We start from the raw sequence: 13954 nt of genomic DNA, 5'->3' as shown, positions 1-13954 counted from the left end.
CCCATTGGTTCCCTGCTTGAGTTATTGTCTAGTCGTGTAGCTTCCTTGCTTCCTAGGTAGCAGATTCCCCTTTTCGTTTATTTCCACAATTTTAAGTTTCTAGCTTCATATCCTACCCCCCCCCCCCCCCCCAACACACAGCATTATTTAATCCAAAATGTCTAACAAATTGCATTTCTAAATTGTGAAAGCAGCTTCTACACTAGCAAAATATGAGGCAACATACCTTTCGATAAATTTTCCCGTCCTTCTCAATAATAATGATGCCTTTTTGCTGAAACAAACACCATTCAATCCATGTGAGTTTTTATTTTAATCTCTTTAAATTCTCTTTTTTTTTTCCCTAGCTTGCCTCCGTTCATAACTTCCCATCGTTTCTTCCCTATCAACATATCAACAATGACACGTTTTTAAAAATATGTGCAGGTGGTGCATGTGATATTCAAGTCCCTGTGTAAGGTGTTACTATAGAAATGATAGCATATATGAAAGAACGCTCTAGTAAAAACCTGTCCTTTGTCTTGTAGCAGGAACTACTGTCAGAAAATGTTAACAATATAAAATATGAACTCCTTCTGACCAATCAGAACAAAATAAAATGGCTTGTAATCAATCATTGGTTTCCCTTCAGTGTAGGTGAAGATGAAGTGTACAACAATTATTTCTCTCTCACACACAACTAAGGTTTCCTTGGATCTTTTATGATAAACTTTATGGTTTCTAATGTACTAAAACGAGGCAGCATACCCTTGCAGGAACATCCAAATCATTATCTTTAGGGCGATCAAAGATTCTTGGTAGTGTAATCTGCGGAAACAAACATCAACCGATTTATCTTCTTGCAAAGTATCACCAGATGCATCCATTTAAACTTTCATTATTCTGTTACAGTGTAAAAACGGACAAGTTCATTTAACTCAAATAATTTGAGGAAACTACCACAATTTACCTCAAAATTTTTAAGTTGATAAATCAATTTCTTTAAGCCAAATACACTTAAATATAACAAGTTTGAGTTAAATTTTTTTTTTTTTTAAGTGTATTCGGCTTAAAGAAATTGATTTATCAACTTCAAATTTTTGAGGTGATCAGTTTCCTCAAATTTTTTGAGTTAAATGAACTGATCCGGTTTCACAGTGTATGACAACTCTTTGCTAAATGTGTTGCATATCTAAAAAAAAAAAAGAAAAGAAAACAAACAAAAAAACCCCTTTAATGATCAACTTTCCATATTTTGGATGACAGGAAATAAAGAAAAATTCCTACCCAAAAATTTAACTGGATTTCAGAATGTGCATAGCCAAAAACAAACAAAACAAACAAAGAAACAAACAAAAAAACACAGCGGAACATTTTATTAATTTATGTATTTACTTATTTCTATCCTTCTTTCTTTGTTTACATATCTATTATACATTTTTGTTTGTTAGTTTGTTTATCTTTCATTTTTTTTGTTTTTCCCTTTCTTTCATTCTTCCTTCCTCCCTTCCTTCCTGTCTTTTTATTATATGCACATTCTGCTATAAATGATCTCAAATGAGGTTTCATTCCCCATTAAAGGGGTTTCAATCAGTAGAAATAATAGCAGCCACAACAATTTAACACTCTCTGTTAGAAGTATACCAGTTCACTGACTTCATGGTTATTTCATTCTTCATTTGTATCATTTGAAGCACTGTATTTTGAATAATACGTATAATACGGTAAGTCAGAGTGTTACTTTTTTGATAAGTCATGGAATGAAAACTTGGTCATGATTTATACGTGAAACGAAATGTGCCTGTAAATTGTTTTGGTCACTATAAAAAAAAACAAAAAAAAAAACATGGCATGGTACCTGAACATCATTTCCTGGTCCTTCTTCATTATAACAACGCACAAGAGTTTTCGAATCTGCAATCTCAGGAAATGGTATTTTCTCTGCTTGGTAGGAACACCATGAACACTTGAACGCCATGAGTAGGACACCTTTTGTTTTAAATCACACATATAAAGCGAAATTAAATACAAGGTTTTAAAATTTAGCGGTTAACAACAACAACAACAAAACCTGGAAAAGATTTGCTTACATAGTATCAAGAGAAGGCATAAAAAGATGATGAAGATGCCAGGGGCACCAGTCCGTGTCAGGTGTCTGCCATCACCTGAGCAGTTACGTACAGTGACTGACAGTTTTTGTATTGACGAAAGCCCTCCACAGTCGGTTATATTCAGAATGAGCTTGTAGCTGCCCGAGTACACACTGCTGTCTTTTACCAGATTTACAGTTTCTCCTGTACAGACAGAAAGAGAAATAATAAGTTCATGACATGAAAGTACAACCGTAGCCTCCTCACCACACTAATGACTGCGTCTAGAAATTTCTAGAACCAACTCTGGAGCGTTGAGGAGATATTTATTCATTTTAACTGATTCATTTTCGTGTTTATTATACTCGAGAATAAATGTTTGTGTTTCCGTTTTACTTTACTACACTTTGAAAATAAATGCCGATATCCGTTAGAATGGCTCTTCAGCTCGACGAGTCGACTCCCGTCGTTCACGTTAAAGAACCGACTTAAAGATTCGATTCAAAGAGTTGATTTAACCCCATGAAGTTTCAGTAAATATTAACCTAAAACGCCTAGCCAAGGCATACACAAAGTAAAATTAAAGCTGTTCTTGTACCATTTGGTGAAAAACAGTACGCTTGTACTAATCCATCTCAGAGGAGGATAGAAATAAACACCGACATGTCTGATCCAGATGGAAATAAAATCACAGAGGAGCACCTGTAAAATAGGACCGGACCCCAGGACCCTATGTAAATATTATCCTGTCCTTATAGGGCTTATGATGGACATTAATCAAGCGAGCTGTTTCCCACAGGATTTTGGGAACATAATTAGACCGCGGCGGGCCGTCAAAGTCTAGGTAATTAATAAGAAACGCTGGATTATATTGAAAATATACTGTGTAGTATGTTTCAGTGTTTATGGCAGATCTGCAATTAGGTACATCTGTCTAATTCTTTTGATGTACCTTCGGATGGTTCAAGCTTCCATTTTCCCTGGTCATCTTGGAGCTTGTAGGTGAAGGGCATGCTGAATGGTGGAAGGTCCGGATCTACAGCGGTGATGTTGGTCATGGATTTCGGTGAACAAATAGTCACCTCATTGTACTTCAAGTGTGGAGCGTTATCGTTCTGATCTAACACATGGATGATCAGCGTTCCTGTACCTGTCTTCGGAGGTATACCTGTAGGTCAGGTAAATAAAAGACACATCGATGCAATCTGGTGTGTAAAGTGAAGGCGGAAACGTTCATATTAGTGGCAGAAGTGAGTGGTTACTTTGTAGCTGGAGCTGTTAGTCAGGTAAGTAGATGGTCAGGTATAGAGATAGAAAGAGCAATTGAACTAAGCTGAATGTTTTATTACAAACTTAAAAAAAAAACATGCCGTAGTAAATATAGTTCACTTTTAAAGTTGTACTATATAGCTCTAACGGTCTTAAAAACAAATCAAATAAATATTTTAGGGCGCAGGTGCCCCACCCTCAACCTTTTAGTCTTTTCTCTGCATACTGTAGGATACGGGCAAGGTTAGCACTTGTAGCCTTAATTACATGTCCTTTACTGTAATTTTTATTTATCATTAGAATTCCATTTATACACATTCAAGAAAACCACGCTCACTTGCTAGAATTGTTACGAATTGAATGTGGAATCATGTTGAATGTATTATATTGTATAATGCATGTATAATGTATTAAAGTACACACGTTTCTTCGAGGTAAGTGATCACTTCCTACATACTCATTTACTACTGGAGATATATATATATCTGTGTGTGTGTGTGTGACTTTACCATAAACATTAGCACTGTTAAATAACTTACCATCATCCACAACATGGAGGATGACCGTGTAAATGCTGTTAAACGGCTGTACAAACGGTGATTCCCTGTCCAAAACTTTGGCTGTGGAAACTTTTCCTGTCATTGGTTCAATTGTTACCCAGTTATCTATATCTTTTCCTTTAATGAACCTGAGGAAAGAAAGAGGGAGACAGAGATACATGTAGCATAGTGAAGTATACATGAGACATGATTTGTATAAACAAAACAAATCTAAATAATGTGACATGATAGAAAGTGAAACACGTTCATTTCCTGCTGATCTGCCGTAAATACACTTCCATAAGACGTAAATGACAAAATTGCAGCCGATTTTAATGCTCTGAAGAATGAACAAAAACACAGCCATGTGTAGGAAGGTGCATAGACTGGCTACTAGATTTGTACTTGTATTTGTTTGCTTCATAATATAAGACATAATTAAGGAGTTTTGTAGTTGATACACACCATGTTTACACACCATGTCACCCTAGCAGATTCTATGGTAATTTAACACAACGGCCACATGGTACGGTAAATTAACTACAGCAAGTTGACAGAGATCCACCACATGAGACGGTACGTTAACTACAGCGAGTTTACACAGATCCACCGCATGACACGGTACGTTAACTACAGCGAGTTTACACAGATCCACCGCATGACACGGTACGTTAACTACAGCGAGTTTACACAGATCCACCACATGGCACGGTACGTTAACTACAGCAAGTTTACACAGATCCACCACATGGCACGGTACGTTAACTACAGCAAGTGGACACATATCCACCACATGTTACAGTAAGTTAACTATAGCAAGTTTACACATATCCACCACATGACACGGTAAGTTAACTACAGCAAGTAGACACATATCCACCACATGACATGATAAGTTAACTACAGCAAGTGGACACATATCCATCACATGATACAGTAAGTTAACTATAGCAAGTTGACACAGATCCACCACATGACACAGTAAGTATAGGTGACTGTTCAAAATATAGTTCAATTAGAAAGGATTCAGACTTCCTTAATTTTTCTTCTTCGTTGTTACAATTCTAAAATGGTGTAAATAATTTTTTTTCTCATTAATTTGTAAAAAAAAAAAAACGGCAACAAAAAAAAACAATAACAACTCCAGATTTGTATATGAATTTTAGAAAAAGGTGAAATTTTACATTTACACAAGTATTCACACTCTTAATGCAGTACTTGAATCCTCACAAAAAGATCACATTGTGAAGAAGTTTGATAATAGCTACCTGAGAAACCTTTGAAAACCAGCAGTGAAGTCTGATTACAGTAGGAATGCCTTTTACTGACCAACGTATCAATTCAGGCGAAAATTCAGGGGAAAAATTGTAGTATTGTAAAATTTGTATATCTTACTTGTGTGTGTTTGGTGGATTCCGGTCCTGATCCCTTACAGTGAATGTCCACAGACTGTATCCAGGTGGTGTGTTTTCCATGACGGTGACGTGTTTAATGGTATCCGTGAACTCCGGCGGGTCGTTAACATCTTCCACAATGATCGGGAAGGTAAGCATCGTAGAGCTGGAGCCGTCACTCGAATAGTCGATGTCACACATTTTTCCATCGTAGTGCATCTTCCGAACTGAACAGGAAAAGAATGGCTCTTCATTCTCCACTTGAACCGTCAGGTTCAGCACCTGGGTCTCTTCATAGTCTAGTGGCTAAATAAAAGATTGCGAGAGAACACAGGATGCTAGTGGAAGATCTGAGAATGACTGAAGACTTACACGAGTCTTCAAAACAAGGAAGATCTTGTACAACCACAAGACTTTCAATTTTTGTGTATCACAGCCGGGTGCTGTGAATTCATTCATTTCTTTGTGTCAGTCTAGAAACATGATATCAAAGAAGATATTAAGTAAAATGTTTTTACCTTTACGACTGATAAGACGCCCTCATTAGTTTCAGGGTTTGCTTCAATTTTAAAGTTCTCTGCTTTTTCACCATGAAGTGTGAAATTGGCCTTCCAGCCTGGAGAGCCTGGACTGTCTTTATCCAACACTTGTATTCTGTAAACTTCAGCTCCGATCTCGCTTTCTTTTATATGTCCACTGCCCTGTTATTTATTTACAGGAGGAAAAAAAAAAACCCCAAAACAATACAAAACACAGGAACATGATTGAAGTGTGATTTCAGAGACACCACTGTATAGTTTTAAACCTTCAGTTAATAAAAAAAACAACTGACCAAATGACTCATCGTCAATTATCCCTATATATATATATATATATATATATATATATATATATATATATATGAAAAGTTTGCACACCCCTTGCAGCATCTGCTAAATCTGTAAATTGTTAGTATGTTGTTCGTAAATGTAACTTTCTTTATACAAAATAATAACAATTTACACTGATCATCTTGTTCAAAACTTTACATCCCCTTGGTTCTTAATGCATCGTGTTGCGTTCTTGAGCTTCGGTGAACGTTTGCACCTTATGTAATAGTCGTGTACGAGTCCCTCAGTCGTCCTCAGTGTGAAAAGATGGATCTCAGCATCATATAGTCGCTGTTGGAAAAGGGTCAAATATACAGAAGATGCTGGAAAAGTAAAGAATGTGGATTTAAAGGATTTTTCTGAAGAACAGTGGGCAGTTTAACTGCTCAGGACAAACAAGCGACTCGTGAAGAACTCTCACAGAACATAAAAACAGCCGTCGATGCTCCAGGGAACGACACACGGTATTATGAATCAAGGGTGTGTAAACTTTTGAACGGGGTAGTTTTTATAAATTCAGCCATTATTGTGTCTTGTGGACTATATGTAAACTGTATATATAGGATTAATTGACGACAGGTTATATATATATAGCCACAGTTGAATCAAGATCATGTATCAACCGGAAACAGCAACTTGCTAGGGCAAGTGACTTCATGCTTAGTTTAAACACATACATATAGGTTCATTAAATATAAAATAATATTATTGATAATAACATTGAAAATTACACTCACCGTTTTGCCTGTAATTACAGGTTTATGGTCATTTTTGTCAATAATGTTGATTATCACTGTAGCTGTGCTGGAATGTGGGGTTAAAAGTCTATTATCCTTTGCTTCAACCACTACAGTGTGTTTCTTATGTTCCTAAACGAAAGTGTGTGAATACAGTATGAATTCTCTCAAACCCATTGCTGTTGATTGGTGCATCCAGACATTCATTATTAACATTGTCAATGAAGCCAAAATACAAACAAAAATACCGCACATAGCACCGTCAACACATGAAGCCAAGTAAAGAGATGTGGAGAACACCAATGTTTCATACCTCATAGTCCAGACATCCTCTGAATGACATTTCCAGCTTTTCACTTACAACAAACACAGCATTATGGGGGTTTGGGGTCACTTTAACAGTGAAGGTTAAAGTTTCATTTTGTACGCTATTGGGTACAACCATTGATAATAAATTTGTACCTGCAGAAACACAAGCAGAAGAGAACATATAAACTGTATATACACTTTATGCATATACAGTACATACTATATATATATATATATATATATATATATATATATATATATATGTGTGATATGCATACAATGTTCGATATATACCCATATTGTATATACATTTAGGGAGTTTTCCTATAAGCAGGTCTATTTATCTATATTTAGAAAGGAACCATCAGCAAGAGAATGAGCTACAGTCAGTAAATGTGCTCTTACTGAGTATCCTGTATGGTGGGTGTAGCTGACAAAGTGACCGAAGAGTGCTCTAAGAATGAATTTTTCTTACTTTTCGATTAAAAATGGCTTGCCGAGAATAACGTTTGGCTCTTTAGGAGAAGAGTAATACCAGGTTGAAGCAGAAAAGGGGGAAATTGCAAAAAAAAAAAAAAAAAAAGAAAAAAGAAGAAGAAGACACAAAGCGTTTTAAATAATGCTTGTGATATTTTACAAAATGAGTCAAGTGATCAATTTACGGTCAGTTGTGCAGATTTTGTCTGTTCTGATTTACCTTGCAGCATCGATTCTTCTGCGCTGATAATGTAAGTATTTTTACTGAAATATGGCTCATAGCACTCCTCTATCAGAACGTCCACTGCAAGTCTTTTGTACACATGTTGCAGGTGAGCACATTCAAATATAAGCTGCAAGCAGACAGAAGATACTACGATTTATATATGCATGTAAGAATTCATTTAAAACATACTTTCAGCCATATTTTTTATATATATATATATATATATATATATATATATATATATATATATATAGCAGAAGGGTTGGGATTTTGATTAGAATCCACAAGGAGACCAGATTGACTGAGTTTGTTTTTTTTTTTTTAATTATTATTATTAATTTTTTTGGAATAATTTAATTTATTTGCAAAATAGTAGGTGTGTAATGATACAATGAAAATAATAATAATAATAATAATAATAATAATAATAATTCATATGATACGAACAGGGCCACAGAAAAACACGATTTATTCCTGTAAATTAATCAACAATCACATGGCGAATCTGATTGCTCCCTGTTACAATAACAACTCATTTATATTACAGAAGGAATTTGATAAGGAATGTGTTTTAAACACAAGAAACTTGAAATTTGGGAAGTTTTCTCTTCTTCTTGTTTGTCTGAACTGTAGTTACGTAGGGTTAGGGTCACGACATACAATTTGGCCAAAAATCTTTACAGAGTACCTTAGAAAACATGGTATTTTTGATTGCAGTGCGAGTAAATAAAATGGGTACCGTGAAATTTTTTCTGCTCTCATAGTTCACATTCCCATTTGCAATCATTTCCTTGGTTTTCTTGTTAATCAGGAAAATGCCCTTTGGTTTTTCATTCACACCAGGGCCATAGATATCGCAGTCTTCGATATCTCCAAAAATGGACACCTGTGAAACACCAAGATCATTGCGATTGCAGTTGTGTGATAATCTTAAATGTGTATCTTCATTCATCTCAGGTTCTGCAACAGTTGCACTGAATAGCTTTACCTGTCATGAGACTGGTGTGACACTAACGTGCGAACCACTTTATCGCGTGTTAGATGGTTCTAGAACGAACGACTGCGTATGCCATTCGTACCATTCAGTTCAACTGATGAAGCCTAACAGATTTAAAGTGCACCTATTATGGTTGTTTCAAATATGACCTTTCATGTAGTGGGTTATGTACGTAGCTGTTTGTGAATGCAAAAACGTCTGCAAAGTTTCACAAATTGAAGCGCACGACAAACGGACTTATCGACTCCCAGAAGAATGAACCGATCCTGAACAGCTGAAACGACTCGTTAGTGATTCCAGATTTACTTCCTGTACTAACCTACGTAGATTTGTAACAAAAAACCCCCTCCTCTGGTCTTCATCTGCTGCTCACTGACAACGATCGACCAATCACAACAGACTGGGACATCTGACCAATCAGAGCAGAGTATGCTCTCTGAAAGGAGTTGTTTAGAACGAATCCTTTAGAACGGATCATTTAACGAGCCGTTTGTGACACTGGGGGGAAAAAAGCTACGCTGCAGTTTAAATTATGAGCACGTTCACATGTTTCTTCACCTCGGATGCGTGTAAATCTATCGTATGAGAGCTTTAAAACAAAATTAGGCACGTTTCAATATCATAATAGGTGCACTTTTAGTGTTATTATTTATGTTTTATATATATAAAAAAATACATATCCAAGGTATACAGTACATACATATCCAACGGTTCCGCTGAAGCCTCTTTTCATAGTAAAAATGTCCACTACCCAGTTTCGTTTTTGGCGTATCTTGCTTACCGAAGAGCCAATCTCCTGAGCCCCAACCTGCGGCAGAAATATTACACGCCAGTTAATACATCACACAGAATTATATGTTCCATTGCGTATGAAAAATGATCATGATCATTTAATGTTTCACTGAGTTTGTATTTTCTATGATTCCGCAGTGCTGTTAAATCCGATTGGTTGGAAGGTGTTGATTCATTTCCTATAACATCCGCTCTGATAATAGTGCAGCTGCAAATCCTATATTTATATTAACATGCTCGTTATAAGTTATCGCTTCTACATCAACAGCCAGTTCACAGGGACTTGTATGATGGATGCTGTGCACGCCCAATGTCACGATTCCCCCTTGAAGCAGCGTGCTCTAAGCGCGAATGCGCGAGCACCTGCTTTTCCGTTGTTGACTGTAATGACATCTGGACACGTGTGTTTTGTTTATGTTTCTGACTCCTCCCTGTTCTGTCATTGGCTGGGATTTCACGTGGGTCTGAATTGCTCTCAGCTGCTAGCAGTTTAGACGCTGATCATGTCCGCATGTATACCGCGCGCCTCCCAGCACACAACGCGGAAGAGTAATATTTTAGAGTTGGTTGAGGTCGTAGCGTATTCATAGTCACGGTCCATGGTTTAGAGTTAGTTTAGTTTGGGTCATAGTCACGGTCCATGGTTTAGAGTTAGTTTAGTTTGGGTCATAGTCACGGTCCATGTTTAGAGTTAGTTCGCGCTGGATTATCCGCTTCCGGTCCCTCGTCATAGTTCGTTTCTTGTTTTGTTTATCGACCTAGATTCCTGCCTTGCCCCGTGTATGCCTGTTTGCCAATCGCCTGACCTCTTGCATGTTTGTGGATTACGTTTTGGACCACGTTTTGGATTTGTCTGCCTGTCTCTCTTTCTAATAAACAACTGTTCATCCAGCACTCGCATCCGTCCTATCTCTGCTCCGTCACGATTCGTGACACCCAATAATAAATAGACAAAATAATGTGTTATTTAATGAACTTTTCCCAGAATTGAGTTGGCTTATTTCATTTATATGGCTTTTACATATTAAATTTAGATGCTTTTTAAACCACCTGCATGCGTTTTTTGAACTCGCTTCCTTGCTGTATTTTTTTCCTCCAGCCAAAATAATCGACAGTACTGAGTGTGTGACGATCACACACGGCAGATTTATGCTTTACGGCGAACAAGAGAGTTCGGCTGTGTCCCAAACTGCATACTTGCCTACTATAGGCCGGTAGTGGGGAAAAATACATGCATCTCGGCTACTATACAGTAGGTAAGTATGCGATTTGAGACGCAGCCCACGGCTTCAAGCAGTCGTCTATTTGCACGTACAGCATGACTAATAATTAACCGCACTTGAAGCGTTCGTAAAAAATTTAAATAAAAACACCCAAAAGTGTATACGGTACCATGACGAGGACGAACTGTATGTTGATACGTGAAATTCTGGAGGGACGGCGTGGCGCGGTGACGTAATGACGCGGGCTCTTAATCTAATTATGATCAATAACATGTAAAACGGGTACATGACTGGAGTATTCTAAAAGCGACTCATGTAAACACCTTAATCCCATTATTACCTTACTTAGATTAAGGTCAATAATTAGATTATTGCTGTCCATGTAAACGTAGTCAGCTCAGGAAAGTAGTGTTGTTTACAAAATAATAATAATAAAAAATGTTACAGTAGTGTAAAAAAAATACGGCATCCTATATATTACTCCGATGACAAATATATGACAAAACTAGGGATAAATTCACACACTTAAAATCTGTATCCTGTGTTTATATGTTTCTGTAAAGCTGCGTTGGGACAATGTCCGTTGTTAAAAGTGCTAGACAAATAAAATCGATAAAATTGAAAACAGAGATTTATGAACCCAACCCACTTACTGTAAAGCCAGCTAAAAATCGAATCGATGGCTACCTGGTTAAATTGTTCATTAAATGTGGTCACATTTTCTTTATCGGAGAGAAAAATGAATTGCGCAACTTAGTTAACTTGAACAATCTCCAATGTAGTACAGGTATTGTGTTTATTTGAATGTGTACACAAAAAAAAGTACATCACCGAATCAATGCATTTAGTATGTTCTTTTGTATCTTAATCTGAATCGCATTTTTAAAACATTTTGTAAAAATTCACAAATGTTTAAATTATGTATTATTATTTTTAAAATAATAATAATAATAACAATAATAATAATAGCTTGTTTTTAAAACATACCCATAATATAGTGTATTCTTTATTATTATTAATATTATTATTATTATTATTTAACAAATATTTATAGAATGCGCCTGTTACTTACTGTCATTACAAAGAGAATGATTGTTATAGCCATTATCGTCCTCATGCTGTACGTTGCGTTTGTGTACGCGCTCTGTTGTGTGTATGAGTCTCACCAGTTTCCAACCTTTTAAAGTTTTAGTGGGAGGAGAACATTGACAAAATTCATTTGAAATATTGCAGAACAATCGTAATTTCTTCATTCAGTAGTGGTTGTTTTCTTTTCTTTTCTTTTTTTCAAGCACCTATTGCGTTATTCCCCTTGAACCAGTTTTTGACAAGTCAAAAATACCCCACCCTAGATTATGTCAACCACTGTTGAGAAATAAATATGGTTGAGAATTAGGCAACAACGACTATTAAATAAATACACACTCAATAATTAAAATTTTCCATTGAAATAACTACCTTTTACCTTGAACTCTCTCTCTCTCTCTCTCTTGCTCTCAAAGTAAATATTTGCACAATAGTAGAATATTTAGTATAAATGCAAGCACCCTGACAGTGATAGCAACTCAGTTTGGGTGTTTTTGCAGATATTATCAAATTTGCACGTTGTTGCATGCACAGACCTTTCCTATATCATGGCCAGGTTCAAAACATTTAACCGAAAAACTCTTGCACACATTTACAGGAATTGTGTGCAGTATCTCACAAAAGTGAGTACACCCCTCACATTTGTGTAAATATTTGATGATATCTTTTCATGTGACAACACTGAAGAAATGACACTTTGCTACAATGTAAAGTAGTGAGTGTACAGCTTGTGTAACAGTGTAAATTTGCCGTCCCCTCAAAATAACACAGCCATTAATGTCTAAACCACTGGCAACAACTCCATGCCCAAGAGGGTTAAGGCAGTGCTGGAAAATAATGGTGGCCACACAAAATATTGACACTTTGGGCCCAATTTGGACATTTTCACTTAGGGGTGTACTCACTTTTGTTGCCAGCGGTTTAGACATTAATGGCTGTGTGTTGAGTTATTTTGAGGGGACGGCAAATTTACACTGTTACACAAGCTGTACACTCACTACTTTACATTGTAGCAAAGTGTCATTTCTTCAGTGTTGTCACATGAAAAGATCCATCCATCCATCAATCTTCTACCGCTTACTCCTTCTCAGGGTCACGGGGGAACCTGGAGCCAATCCCAGGGACACAAGGCGGGGTACACCCTGGACAGGGTGCCAGTCCATCGCAGGGCACACAATCACACACACATTCACCCATTCATACACTACAGACACTTTAGACACGCCAATCAGCCTACCATGCATGTCTTTGGACTGGGGGAGGAAACTCCACACACACATGGCCCCGGTGGGAATCGAACCCCGGACCCTGGACCCCAGTTTAATTTTTATTGAACATTTCTGCTGAACATTTCTGCTGGACATTTCTGCTGAACTAAACATTTCTGCTGGACATTTCTGCTGAACATTTCTGCTGGACATTTCTGCTGAACTAAACATTTCTGCTGGACATTTCTGCTGAACAAGTCTACCAAACATGTCTGCTGAACATCACCTTTTTTTTCTCTCCTCCCCTCCCTTTCCCAAATATTCCATTGAGAAAAAAAAAAAAATAAAAACCAAAAAAAAAACAAATTGAGCAACACACAGCAGTAAACATTCACTTTTTTTTTTCTTTTTATACTAACAAAGGAAAACAAAATTAAAAGTAAACCTGCCCCCGCCCCGCCCAATTCCCCCACACCCCCCCCGCTCATCCCTTCTGTGCATTTCTGTCTACATACTGTAGACATTGCGTGGTTAATAAAAAAGGTAAAGGTTTCCAAGGAAAGCAGGGTGTGCCAGTGCAAATATTTTACAAAACAAGTAGGGCGTGTTCTTCAGAACATTACAGTAATATCCTCCCTTACAATCTCTATCTCAGTGGAGCATGACTTAACTGGAAAGGTTCCCATGTGCTTGAAGAACTTGAATTTGGTTTTTTGAATTTTAAATACACGAAAACCTTGAAAATAGCCAAAATTGAAA

General features: G+C 36.9%; 1 protein-coding gene across 1 annotated transcript in view; it reads right to left on the bottom strand.

Annotated features, from left to right (window-relative positions):
* The window catches only part of LOC128619495 (cadherin-13-like), a 23817-nt gene extending 11432 nt beyond the window's left edge, over window positions 1-12385 (bottom strand). Inside the window, exons 1-14 of the mRNA XM_053643701.1 lie at window positions 11974-12385; window positions 9587-9694; window positions 8629-8775; window positions 7884-8016; window positions 7191-7339; window positions 6878-7009; window positions 5790-5972; window positions 5273-5577; window positions 3878-4026; window positions 3022-3237; window positions 2070-2273; window positions 1838-1968; window positions 748-807; window positions 227-274 (exon numbers count right to left, since the gene is read on the bottom strand). Coding sequence (XP_053499676.1) covers window positions 227-274; window positions 748-807; window positions 1838-1968; window positions 2070-2273; window positions 3022-3237; window positions 3878-4026; window positions 5273-5577; window positions 5790-5972; window positions 6878-7009; window positions 7191-7339; window positions 7884-8016; window positions 8629-8775; window positions 9587-9694; window positions 11974-12018 — 2010 coding nt within the window. The 5' untranslated portion in view covers window positions 12019-12385. The remainder of the gene's footprint in view (window positions 1-226; window positions 275-747; window positions 808-1837; window positions 1969-2069; window positions 2274-3021; window positions 3238-3877; window positions 4027-5272; window positions 5578-5789; window positions 5973-6877; window positions 7010-7190; window positions 7340-7883; window positions 8017-8628; window positions 8776-9586; window positions 9695-11973) is intronic.
* Between the last annotated feature and the right edge of the window lie 1569 nt (window positions 12386-13954).

This window comes from Ictalurus furcatus, chromosome 15 (assembly GCF_023375685.1).
Source record: "Ictalurus furcatus strain D&B chromosome 15, Billie_1.0, whole genome shotgun sequence".
Classification (NCBI taxonomy): domain Eukaryota; kingdom Metazoa; phylum Chordata; class Actinopteri; order Siluriformes; family Ictaluridae; genus Ictalurus; species Ictalurus furcatus.
This window is presented reverse-complemented; position numbering and strand designations above follow the sequence as displayed.